This window comes from Panthera pardus, unplaced genomic scaffold (assembly GCF_024362965.1).
Source record: "Panthera pardus isolate Hobbes unplaced genomic scaffold, ASM2436296v1 HiC_scaffold_4, whole genome shotgun sequence".
In the NCBI taxonomy this organism is placed as follows: Eukaryota; Metazoa; Chordata; class Mammalia; order Carnivora; family Felidae; genus Panthera; species Panthera pardus.
The window spans coordinates 3,358,912-3,372,609 of NW_026526969.1; the positions used below are offsets into that span (position 1 = coordinate 3,358,912).

The following is a 13,698-nucleotide window of genomic DNA, read 5'->3' on the forward strand; positions in this document are numbered from 1 at the left end:
TAGCTGAAGCCTGAGGACATTATCCTAAGTGAAAAACACCAGTCACAAAAAGACAAATACAAAGCATGGTTCTACTCATAAAAGTGGTAAAATTCATAGGAACAGAAATTAGAATGGTGGTTACCAGGAGCTGAGAGGAGAGAGAAAAAGGAACTTTAGTTTAATGACTATATGTGTACAAAACAGTAGAGCTAAAAATATATGAAGCAAAAACTGACATAAATGAGAATCAAAATCATAATTATAATTGGAAATTTCAACATCCCTCTGTCAAAAATTGATATAACTACTAACCAGAAAATCATCAAAGATGGAGAGCTCAACATCATCAACCAAAAGAATCCACTTGACATATATAGGACAGTCTATCCAAAGCAGAATACACATTCTTTCCAAGTACCCATGTAAACCATACCAAAACAGATCATATGATGTACCAGAAGCAAAATTCAGCAAATATACAAAAATATAAACCCTACACTATGTTCTCTGACCACAATGGAACCAAACTAGAAAATGATAACTGAAAAAAGGTAAGAGAATAAAGTCTAAACACTCAAAAACCAAACTATGCACTGTTAAATAAGCCATGTTTCAAAGCAGAAGTCTTGAGGAGAATTTAAAAAATACATACAACTGAATAAAAATGAAAATACAATATGTCAAAATTCATGAGAATCAAAAAGCAGTGCTGAGAAGGAAGTTCATAGTACTGAATGTTCACATTAAAAAAAAAAAAAAAGGAAAACTCTCAAACCAATAATCACAACTATCACCTCAAGAACAAAAACAAAAAAGTTCAAATGAGTAGAAGGAAGGAAATAATAAAGGTAGAAGGAAGAAATGAAGTTGAAAACAGAAAAACAAAAAAAAATTAAATGAAACAAAAAACTAGTTCTTCGAAAGGATCAATAAAATTGAAAACCTTTAGCAAAAATGACAAAAGGAAAAAGACATCAACTACTAGTATTAGGCACGAAACAGGGAATATCACTATACAGACATCAGAAGAATAACAAGGAAATACTATGAACAATTCTGCACACTTAAGCTTGGCAATTTAGACGAAAGTGGGTCATTTTGTGGAAAACAACATCTATCAGCATTCATACAATATAAAAGATAATTTAAATACCCCAATAATTACTGAGAATCTAAATTTATTTGAAAATTCCCAAAAATGAGGGGCGCCTGGGCGGCTCATTCGGTTAGGCATCCAACTTCTGCTCAGGTCATGATCTCGCAGTTCATGGGTTTGAGCCCCACATCAAACTCTGTGCTGAAAGCCTAGAGCCTGGAGCCTGCTTCAGATTCTGTGTCTCCCTTTCTCTCTGCCCCTCCCCCACTTACACTTTGTTTCTCTCCCCAAAATAAATAAACATTAAAAAAAAAAGTTTTTAATTAAATTCCCAAAAATGAAATTTCCATGTCCAGATGTGTTTCACTAGAGAATTCCACACAAGGTTTAAAGAGCTAACACTAATTATACACAATCTATTCTAGAAAACAGAAGAGGAGCAAATACTTTGATTTTATTTTATAAAACTAACAATACCCTGATAACAAAACCTTTACCAAAAAATACATAAAATTATGGATCAAGTATTTCTCAAAAATGTAGATGCAAAAAATCCTTTTAAAAATATGGGCAAAATAAGCATAGCAATACAGAAAAGTCATTATACACTATGACCAGATTGGACTTATTCCAGACATACATGGATGGTTCAATATTTTAAAAGCAAGCAATGTAATCCACATTTTAACAGGCTCAAGAAAAATCAAATGATCATATCAATTATTGCAGAAACAGCATCTGACAAAATTGAATATCAATTCATGATTTTTAAAACTCAGAAAACTAGGAATAGAAAGGAACTTTCTCAAATTGATAAAGAACATCTATAAAAAACCTAGAGCTAATATTATACTGAACCATAAAAGACTGAGTGCTTTTCCCCCAGAGATAAGGAACAAGACAAAACATATTCAGTTTTATCTCTCTTATTCCACACAGAACTAGAAGTTTTATCCAGTTCGATTAAGGAAAAAGATAAAAATTTACACATCAGAAAGGAAGAAATAAATCTGCCCCTATTTTATATGACATGAGTGTCCACACAGAAAATATCAAAGAATCTACAAATAAACTCCTGGAACTAATAAGTCCATTCATCAAAGTCACAGGATACAAAAACACCATACAAAAGTAAGTTGTATTTCTATATGCTAACAATGTGTATGTGGGACTCAAATTCTAAGTACAATACCACTGTCATTGCCCCAAAAACCAAATAGTTATAAATCTGACAAAAACATGTAAGGACTCATATGTTGAAAGCCACAAAACGATAAGTAAAAAAGCCAGAGAATATCTAACTGCAGAAGAGACATACCTGCTTCATAGATAGAAAGACTCAATACAGTAAATTTTTAAATTCTCCCCAAATCAATATACTGGTTTAATGGATGCTGTTCCTATTAAAATGCCAGGAAGATATTTTTAAACACAGACAAGATAATTTTAAAATTTATACGGAAAGCACAAACAGTCCTTGATTCTAGCTAAATCAATGGAAAAAGAAGAACAAACTGGGAGAAATCACTATATTCCATTTCACAACATTATACAGCCACAGAACCAAGACTGTTCGGTATTGGTGGAAAAATAGACAGATTAATTGAACAAAAGGACCCAGAAATAGATCAACACAAGTACAGACTGATTTTTGACAAAGGAACAAGAGCAATTAAATGAAGAAAAGAAAAGCAAACGGTGCTTAATTAGACACACACTTAAGCAAAACGAACAAAACTTTGACCTAAGTTTCATATCTTACATAAAACTTCTCTCAAAATGGATCGTGGATCGAAATGTAAAATGTGAAATTATAAAACTCTTTAAACAAACAAAAAAATTAAAGAGAAAATCTTCACAATCAAGGGATAAGCAAACAGTTCTCAGATTTAACAAAAAAGCAAGGCATATAAGGGAAAAAAAATGTCATAAATCGGACCATCTCAAAATTAAAATTTTTTGCTCTGGGAAAAGTGCTGTTGAAGAGAATGGATGAAAATACAAGCTACAGTTTGGGAGAAAATATTTACAAACTACATACCCAATAATATACTAGTATCTAGAAAATTTTAAGAATTTTTAAAAACTGAGCAGTGAAAGTAAACCCAATTAGAAAATGGCAAAAGACATTTACCAAGAGATATTTAACAAAAGAAGATATTCAGATGACAAACAAGCACGTGAAAAGATGTTTAACATCATTAGCTATAAATAGGGAAATGCAAATTAAAAGCACAATGAGAATGCACAATGAATGATACAGCTACTCTCAAAGACTGCCTGGTGGCTTCCTAAAAATTACATATGCTACCCAGCATGGAGCACCTGGGTGGCTCAGTTGGTTAAGCATCTGACTCTTGATTTCAGAACAGGTCATGGTCTCAGGATTCATGAGTTCTAGCCCCACATCGGGTTCCTCAAGGACAGTGCAAAGCCTGCTTGGGATTCTCTCTCCCTCTCCCTCTGCCTCTTTCCCACTTACGTGTGCACTCTCTTGCTGTCTCTCTCTCTCCCTCTCTCCCTCTCTCTCTCTCTCAAAAATAAATAAATGAACTTTAAAAATTAAATGAATGAATGAATGAGCAAGCTGCCCAGCTACTGTACTTCTAGGCATTTGTCCCACTGAAAAGAAAACTAGGTCAATACCAAAACCTGTACACAAATGTTCATAGCAGTTTTATTTATGATAGAAAAACTGGAAACAATGCAGATGTCCTTCCTTGGGGGAATGATTAAAATCTATAACCACAGACTACTACCCAGAAACCAAAGGGAACACACAACAACTTGGATGAATCTCCATCATGTTGAATGGAAAAGGATAACCTCCAAGTTATATAGTGTATCGTTCCATTCATATAACATTCTTGAGCTGACAAAACAATAAAAACGAAGAAAAAAATATTGGTTGCCAAGAGTCAATGTGTGGGGATACGGGGATAGGAGGACAGGGGTATGGCTATAAAAGGCCAACATGACGGATCTTGTGGAGGACAGAATTTTTAGTATCTTGACCATATTACCGTCAATATCCCGGTTTTGATATCATACTATACTTTTCCAAGATGTTACCATCGGGGAAACTAGATAAAGGGCACATGGTATCTCTCTGTATCGTTACATGTGACTGCATATATGTCTACCATCATCTCAACATGAAAAGCCTAATTTTTTAAAAGCATAGTAAGCAATAAGTTTCCCGATTTAATAGATGAGGAAACAATTTTTATCAAATTTCTGTATCTTGCCCAAGGTCATATACTATCAACAAATGGCAGAAGCAGAATTCAAACTCATGTTTGCCAGATTCCCAAAAAGAGGCACAGAGTAATCAATAGCATTTAAGGAATAACTGAGTATCTGTTTTACGCCAGTATTACGGATACAAAAAACCCTGACAACAGAGTTCTGGTCTCCAGGATCTTGTGGTGCTAGAGAGGCACAGACTGATGAATAATTACAATACAATGCATTATGTATATACAAGGCCAAGTGCTTGCATTATTGAAGGAGATCAAGTGGATTCTTAGATGGGAGAGGGTGACCATTAATAAGCAGGAGACTAAGAGACTCAGACTGACCTTTTAACAATGTCACTCTAGCAGTGTCTTCTAACATGGGAAGGTATCATGAATGGCAGCATGGAGACCAATTAAAAGGGTCCTCTAATAAGCCAGGAGGGAGACGGTAAGAACAGAACTAAAACGGGTCCTTTGGGAACACAGATAACCAGCTGGATAGTGATGTCTTACCCGTGAGAGGAAATACAAATACATTTGGCTGAGGAAAGAGACATCAACTGCATTTTAGAGATGTTGCATTAAGCTATCTGTTGAATTTCAGGACAGATATCTAACTAGTCCATTAAAAACAAAAACAAACAACTGTCAATGAAACATATGCCTCTGCAATTCAAGGAAAAGATTAGACTAGTGATAGAGATTTTAGAATAACCCGTTACAGGACATGGTGAAACACAAGAAAATGGAAAACTGCACAGAGGGAATGCATAAAATGAGAAGGAGAGAGTGAAATAAAATGAACTTAATTCAAGTAAACAGTATTTTAGAAGAGTGATGGCTAGATACCGACCTAATTCAACAAAGAGATAACTCATAAATAATTTAAACGTGAATATTACAGAAAGTGCATATATGTGTGTGATGGTGGTAAAAGAGAAGTTTGCTTTACTATATAAAAATATACGCAAAGTTATTTTTAAAATTTTGGAAAGGAATCAGAATCCTGATGATCACAGGGAGTAATATTCTCTTGTTGCCATTGTTTTTGGTAATGCAATTACTTGAATTTCTCAATTTTTCTTGTTCACTATTTAAGACTGATACAATCATTTTTCCTAAATGTAAAAATAAGAAATGACTGGCTATGGGTGCCTGGGTGGCTCAGTTGATGAAGCATCTGACTTCAGCTCAGGTCATGATCTCACAGTTTGTGGGTTCGAGCCCCGCATAGGGCTCTGTGTTGACAGCTCAGAGCTTGGAACCTGTTTCGGATTCTGTGTCTCCCTCTCTCTCTCCCCCTCCCCCACTCATGCTCTGTCTTGCTCTGTCTCTCAAAAATGAATAAAAGTTAAAAAAAAAATGACTGGCTATCAAAGATGTCACACAATGTATTTTTCTTACAATTGTGCACAAACTTCGCAGATGAAATATTCTTCCCACAATTACAAGTTTATATCAATCATTTCGTCAGTGTTTGGAAACAGAGAGAGGGATTTCTTTTAACCCCTTTAAAAAATACTGAAGGAAATTTCAAATTAACAGCCATATAAAAAGAATCCCTTTTGGAATGTAGTAAAGAATGGTTTAAATTTGTTTTTTAAGCATCTCTATCTCTTGGTTTACACTAAGGCTTTTTAATCTCTCCAGAAGAAACTAAAGTCATTTTGGTGAGTTTTGAAAAAACAAAACAAAAAACCTCCAATGTAAGTTTAAAAAAATAAATCATTGGAAAGAAATAAAAGAATAAAAAATTGGCTGAGAATCACAGAGATCAACAGCACCATAAACATGTCAAAAACAAGACAGATTTTTCTGTTTCTCTTTTTCCCCCATCCCTAATAAAAGCAAGATATTCTTCAATTAGCTCTGGAGCCTTACATTATTTAGCTTTATGATACAAACATGTGTCGGTGTATGAAAGCATTGTCTCCTTGTTTGGTTGCTGAAGAAAATAGTAATATGGTCATTCAAATGAGGCAACTAATTTAAGGTCTCCTGTCTTTTTCCGTTTTATGAAGATCATTCCTTGAGATGTTTTTCCCCTTTTAACACTAGTTTACTCTCATTTCTTAATTCTGAATTTCAGTTTTCTATGGCAAGACATTCAAGGTGAAAGGAAAAGGTAAAGGAGGTAAAACACAGTTTTAATTTATCAAAATTCGTAACAGCAAACAATGGCTAATAGGCTATTCAAAGGAAAGTAATCCACGGAGAATATAAAGTAAATCCCAAACTACGATGTAACCTTTCCCAACCCTATATAGTATTTGTTATAATAACTTTAATAGTTGACAGTGCAAATGGTTTAAAATGGAGGATGATCTTTTTTAAGTAAAAATCCTTTATTTTGATTAGTATACACATACACATACATGGGTTAAGGAGTAACTAATTTTGCGGTCATAAAAATACAGCAGAAACAGATCCATACAGAAAGAAACAATGTGGGGGAAATGAGCCCTAAGTATACTAACTTCTTCTTTAAACCAGAAGAACGGAGGAGGGATTTTTCAACGTGCTTATGCATATATAATCATAAGAAGTAGGATGACAGTCATCACCGTTTCCATCTTGCCACATCACGGCTCCTTTCTCTAGGGTCTCAGCTTAACTTTACAGTCAATATGCCAATATCATCAACAAGCAAATCAAGGAAGAAAGGATTTCAAAAGGGAGGCATTTCAGGTTGCCCCTGGAAACCTCATTTCTAACCCTATAAATTCCATTAGAGTAAGTGACACATATGGATCCAGAATCAAACACGGCCAATGTGTTCAGGTAAGGTGAGTATGTGTTAGGAAGTAGACACTTCTTTCCCTGAGCCTAGTAATGACATACTAAAACACAGAACTGTAATCTCAAAATTTCTGATGCAATCAAAATGCACTGCTTCCCTAAAAATGTAACCCCACCCCTCAACAGACATTAAAGGATAGTCTCCTACACGGTTAGTCACAATGATAGGTATTCTTCCTACACCCCAAAAACACTGCCAAGCTCTTCTTCGATATACAGGAGTGGGTCAAGTCAGGTAACTGAAAGAAAAAAATAAAAACTCTGACTAAACAAACTACAGGTTACAGGAAGTGATTGTCAGTTTGTCCCAGACCAGAAAACACATCAAGTTCCCCAACAAACACCTCTCTTGAAAACTCTCTATTTGATCTACAGCAGCATAGCCGGTCTTTCCTGTTAGCAGTTTCATTATTTTCCTTCTTCAAATTCTGAATAATGCTTCTGCGACAGGGTTTGAAGATTCTTTCCTCCTGGTCAATGGCAATGTCAGACTGTCAGCACAGAGCCCGCGTTTCATGCAAGAACCATTAAGCCAGAGGAAACAGTCACAAAGAAAACTTCTGGCCTCATTTGCTTCCCTGAGGAGCCCGAGGAGCCCCGTCAACATGAGAAGGCTGCAGGGAGGTGGCGGCTTTCCCCAGGGAGAAGGAAACATATTGACTTACCTTCTCTGCATACTTGAACTTAACATAAAACCAGCTTGACTTGATCATTGTCTCACCTCCTGCCCTCAGAGGAAGAGAAGATGGAAAAAAAAAAAAATAAAAGGGAAAAGAAAAAAACCTAACAGTACAACACTGAAGAAAAAGCCGTGTTTCAGGCAAAGGCTTCTTTCAAGATACGGAGGCTTCCAGAGGATGACGTGTATTCAAAGACAGAAGGGGCAAAGGGGGGAGAAACGGGAAAATGCACTACCTCAACCCTGGCCTCCTTCCCCTTTACGTTCCTGTACACCTTCCCTCTGCACCTACAACACTGTGTGTTTCCGGAAACTGCACTCCAGGACTGCCTCCTGAGCCGCCTGCTTTTCCCTCCCTCTGCTCGCTCCCTCTGTGTTGCTCTCTTGGCTGGCTGACAGGAGAATTCCTCAAATGGGCTTCAGCCGCCTTCCTCACAAATGGCACATGTCAGGAAAGGCGGGAGGCAGGCCCTGGCCCCGCACCCTCCCAGAAGGCCCACCTCCTCCTCCCACCCCAACTCCCGCCGGATGAATAATGAATTCCAGCACTGTCCCTCAGGACACAGATTAACACCTGGCCAAACATTATTCTGACAAGAGCCTGTGTCTAGATAAAGGACTCTGCCACAGCTTTAGCCCCACGATCCCCAAAACAAGATCAGGAGGTGACCTTTCTCCACGCCTACAGAAGATTACAACACTCAAAACAGTCCAGTCTCTTCGGCAAAAAGTGAATAAGAATCCATTTTAAATTCTCCAGCTGAAACAACATCTTTCAACCTCCTGCAGCCAGAGGAAGAGAACAGGGCCAGCTTTCTCTTGCCATTCCCTTTTACCTCTACTAGCTGCCAAAGCAGCTCCCGGTATTCAGCCTCAGGAACTAACAGCTTGGAAGATGATTGACATTTTATATGCACATTTTCCCCCCCAGAAATGTACAGTGTTTTTATTTTTGTTTTATTACTATTAACTCATTGAACTTTTCAAGATTTCATGGGGAGAAAAAAAGGTGAAACAGAATCACAGCACCCACTCTATAAGATGCAAGAAATTGAAGGGACAGAGACTGAGGGGGGAGATCTAGGAGCGTGGCTTTAGCATATGCGAATGTGCACCGCTGCGCTACGGATAATCTGCTAGACACAATCAGGCCCGTGGGAAACAGCGATCCTCAAACTATTTAATAATAGGTTGGCACATCTCCTGTCCATACTTCCCACACCCCTGCCCGCAAGTGATAAATATTTATTAAATACAAAATAATTAAGATTCCTCTGGATTTAAAACTACAGTCTACAGGATGATGTAAACTCCCCTCACCTGCAGAGAGAAACAGGTCGAGTTATCATCAGCTTCCACCTTTCAGGGTGGTTTGAAAAAACAGTTTGAACTATTTTCCCACTCAGCTGGCTCGTGCCCACTTTTATTGTAAATGATGCACGGGACAGTGAAGCCTGTGGGCTGTTCTAATGAGCATCCCGTACGGCCCATCAGGAGGGCCCACGTCCACAAGGGGTTTATCTCCGTTTCACATCTGCAAATGGCCAGGAGCACGTGTGGTCCATCATTTCATCCCCGACCTTTGTGTCCTAGAAGCTCCGACCCTTCAGCCCTACAGACCCTTCAGCTGAGGTACATCATGCTTTCCTCAGTCGAGGTGTTTGAGGGCGTAACATTCGCCGAGGCCAAAATGTGATTTACTAAATGTCTTGACGGAAAAGGGATATGCGTCCATTTTCCAAGCTGCTATTCCACACCGTCAGGCTAAGCAGCGGCTTCATTTCTGAGTTCCAAATTTTAGGAGGGATTGTCTTTGAAAAGCCCTCTTGAAATACTCTACCCCTCCATCACAATAATCATAAAGCTTCTCATAATGTTTTTGAAGGTTTTCCTCTGCAGGCACCCAAACTTCCTACTGAGACTGACTGGCAAGGGTGTCAAAACTCACCTCCGAACACGCATGGACAATAAAGGATCCCAGCGGGTTCTAATTTGAGGTAGTAAGTGAGGGTGTAAATCACTTCGGAGGCAGGAAATGGAGTGAATGGGGTTCACACCCGAAGGCCACTAATTTCTCTGAGAACGATGGCTCTATTCGTACTGGCCCCTCTCAGTTCCCTGAGTCTTTCCAGAATCCGGGTGTTCTACTTCCAAGAACACCCTTACATTTCCCTATCTCATCACCTAACTCACATTCTCTCATCCTTTAGATTGGTGCTTAGCTGTCACTTCCTCTAAGACACTGTCCTCATCCTCACCCCTGATCCTGCAGTGGGTGCATCTGTCACATACCAAACATCTCCCCTCTGGAGCACTTCTCGTACAATGTGCTGTTTGCCTATTTACCTCTCGCATCTCCCTCTGAAGCGGAAGCCTCTCCAGAGCCAAGTCCCAGTCTCCCTCCATCACACCTACAGCCTGTGACTTGGGACCAGTACGTGGACACGGCTGAGGCTCAGCGAGTACTTGCTGGACGGGATGGAGGGAGGAAAAGTTAGGTTTCACGGCAAGAATGGGGATGACACAATGCATGTAAAGTCCTTAGCACATTTTCTCTAGCACGGTAAGTTCCTGATAAATGTTTGCCAGCGTTGCAGCCTTCCGTGGAGACAGTCTGGAACTGCTACCAAAGGGACAAAGAAGGAAACTCAATAAATGCACTGATGGGCAGCAATGAAAAAGCTTCAGATATTGAGGTCCACTGTAATACCTACGTAACATTATGTAATCTATATAAACTGTAACATTTCAGACAGACTTTTAATTCATTCAAGTGGAACACAGAAGCTGAAGAGACAGCAGACAGCTGACATGTTCCCAGAAGGAAGTGGAAGAAAGCCAAGAACAGTAACAGAAGCAGTGAGGGGTTCCCATATAACAAGGCTGGGTGAGGAACGAGGGCAGGCCAGAGGGGCCTGTGGTCTGAAAGGAAGGTGAGGTGTGCAGGGTTTCACGGGACAGAGGGAGGCGGAGGGGAAAGATGACTGGGTGACCATGGACCAACCATACTTACAGACGTGACAGCATGGCATTCGGGGTTCAGGGACAGATTATGGGAGATTGGTTCTTTTAGAGGTCAATTCATTTCTTCACGATTTTTCCCCCTTTTATTGTAAATACAAATGCTCATGGAGAAGAGGAAAAAATGAGATAATGAGAGATTACCAAAAGCCAGAATTTTGGTAATCAAGTATTTAGACTCATTTTGTAGGCTTAGCGAATATTCTAATTGGGAAAGGACTTTAAAAGTTCATAAAAACTGGGGTGCTTGGGTGGTTCAGTCACTTAAGCATCCAACTTCAGCTCGGGTCATGATCTCACAGCTTGTGGGTTCAAGCCCTGCACCAGGCTCCGTGCTGACAGCTCAGAGCCTGGAGCCTGCTTTGGATTCTGTGTCTCCCTCCCTCTCTCTCTCTCTCTCTCTCTCTCTCTGTCTCTCTCTGCCCCTCCCCCACTTGTGCTCTGTCTCTCAAAAATAAATAAATGTTTAAAAAAATTTTTTTTTAAGTTCATGAAAACCAATAATGTCTAACTTTTAGCATGAGGCCCTCTTTTAATTAAAAAGAAAGAAGGATTCAGGTGCCTAGGGGGCCCAGTCAGTTAAGCAGCCAACTCTCAGTTTGGGCTCAGGTCACAATCTCATGGTCTGTGAGTTTGAGCCCTACGTTGGGCTCTGCGCTGACAGTGTGGAGTCTGCTTGGGATTCTCTCTCTCTCCCTTTCTCTCCACCCCTCCCCTGCTCGTTCTCTGTCTCTGAAAATAAAAATAAAAACAATAATAATAATAAAAAGAAATAAGGAAGTCCCCATTTGATAACATACTGAATTTTAGCAGGTATTCATTAATTGAAGAAACACAAAATGTAAGAATTTAATAATGCTTTTTAATGAATTTCTATCTCATTAAGCATCCCTTCTGTAAACAAATGGGCATACAAGGACATGCAACATGTGACCTATTTAGTGCCCTGATAAAGGTTGTGCATTCTAGACTGGGAAGTGACCTGGGTCAAACACCACAGTGATGAAAGCAGTGATGCCCAGAGAGGTAAAGTGACTTCCCCAAGGTCTCAGAAAGTCAGTGGCTAAGCTGGGTCTATGAGTCTTTCTGGCTGGTTAGCCTGGCTTCAGGCTACTGCACCCAAGGGTATCCCTGAGAATACGTCTAGGACTATAACTGTGTTACACATTTCTGGTCACTTTAATAGGATCCTGGAACAGACAGAATTAATAACACAACACAAATTCTCTTAGAATCAAGGGGAGCTAAAATAGAATCGCTATTTACTTTCTCCCCTCAAAACAGCTAATATTTGCATGAATATAAGGCACTGCCTAATGGGACATAAGGAGATGAGGGTCAATTCAAGAGGTAGATTTCTGATTACATTTTGTTTAAAGCGTCTTAAAAGAGGGGACAGACAAGAAGTGATGAAGGCAGGAAGAAAAGGCTACTTTGAGAGAGAGACTATAACGCAACAGTCAGTGGTTACCCGCAAAAGCTTTGGAGACAGAGGGACCTCCGTTCCAATCGTGGCCACGCCAAATGCTGGGTTTAACTGTAAACTAGTTATCTCACTCAACCTCAGCTTCCCCATCTATACACTGAGGCTGATCAAACCTACCTAAACATGAGGATTTCTATGACAATTCAATGGACTCATGTCTGTAAAGCAGTTAATATAGCTCGACTCACAACTGAGCTTAACAAAAACTAAAGGCAGTGTCACCTTCAACTATATCACAACCACCCAACCTTTGCTTCTCAGCTACAGTCAGTTGGAAACACAATCAAAATACCACTTCTTAGACTTCAAGTCAGACCCTCTACCTGCTGTAATAGAGCCTTAATCACACTCTGATTATGTTCAAAGCCTGACTTGCCAAAATGAAGAGGGAAAGAAGACCAGGGAAGATGCCCTGAGTCTCCCTAGCTCCTTGGCAAACACCAGTGAGAAATGGCATGGCCTGTCCGCTGCAAGGCAGTCATTTCCAACAACAGGAGTGTGTTCCCTAATAAAAACATGACGGCTGTTTTATCCTTAACGTTTTCTGGAGAATTAAAGTCCACAAAAACATGCACAGAGATAAAACAAACTAGCAATTGAGTCCTCTTAACAACTCTGAAAGCATAACCAAGACAGGCCTTCTACAGCAACTCATTTTCATTTTCTGACATAAACTCCTTCTCCTTCCAACTCCCACCAGCTTGTTTTGTTTCGTTTTAAACAGACAGTTTACTGTTAAAATGGGACAGTCTGTGTGGAGGAATTGCTTCAGCTGCACTAAAAGAACTCCATTTCCATCACAGCTGTACTTGGAACACACCATTTCCTCTGGCGGAGCATCTGAACACTTGTTAAGAGAGGCTGAAGAGGTATGATGGGCGCTCAAGGACTTTCTCTTTTCTCAGCAAACAGGGCTGGTCACAGCTCTTGTAAAACCTTTGCAAGGATTCATTATCCGTCAAAATTTGCAGGAGTCTTCCAGCCTTCGAATATGGTGTTTCCTCTGCTGGCAAAGACTCTTCCTCTGTTCCTCGACACTCCTGTCCCTGCCCAAGCAAGCACATGCATTCATGCACACGATGTGCATGCAAACCGCACCCCCCCCCCCACACACACACACAACTCTACCTTGGCTTAACTCACAATTCTCATCTCAGACCTCAAATCCTCACAAAAGCTTCTCTTGGACCTCCAAGAAACACTTTGCAAATGAAACTGTTTAGAAGTTTAGCTTAACAGTAAAGCTTAAGATTACTTGAACACAACTTACAAAGAGATACAGCTGACTTGTAAACAGAGAGATTTTTATCCTACTCTCTGCTATTCAGCAGAAAGGAAAAAAAAAAAAAGCCACATGTTCTTTCTTACTCATTACACTCCGTGATAAATGTGTTCT

The 13,698-nt window shown here is 39.5% G+C and overlaps 1 protein-coding gene across 6 annotated transcripts in view; it reads right to left on the minus strand.

Annotated features, from left to right (window-relative positions):
• The window catches only part of AUTS2 (activator of transcription and developmental regulator AUTS2), a 1,113,825-nt gene that overhangs the window by 757,847 nt on the left and 342,280 nt on the right, over positions 1–13,698 (minus strand). Inside the window, exon 1 of one of the 6 annotated variants that reach the window (XM_053894098.1) lies at positions 7,782–7,844. The exons of the other annotated variants lie outside the window; for them this stretch is intronic. Within the exon in view, the coding sequence (XP_053750073.1) occupies positions 7,782–7,829 (48 nt within the window). The 5' untranslated portion in view covers positions 7,830–7,844. Of the gene's footprint in view, positions 1–7,781; positions 7,845–13,698 lie in introns of those variants that run through there. 6 annotated transcript variants of the gene reach the window in all.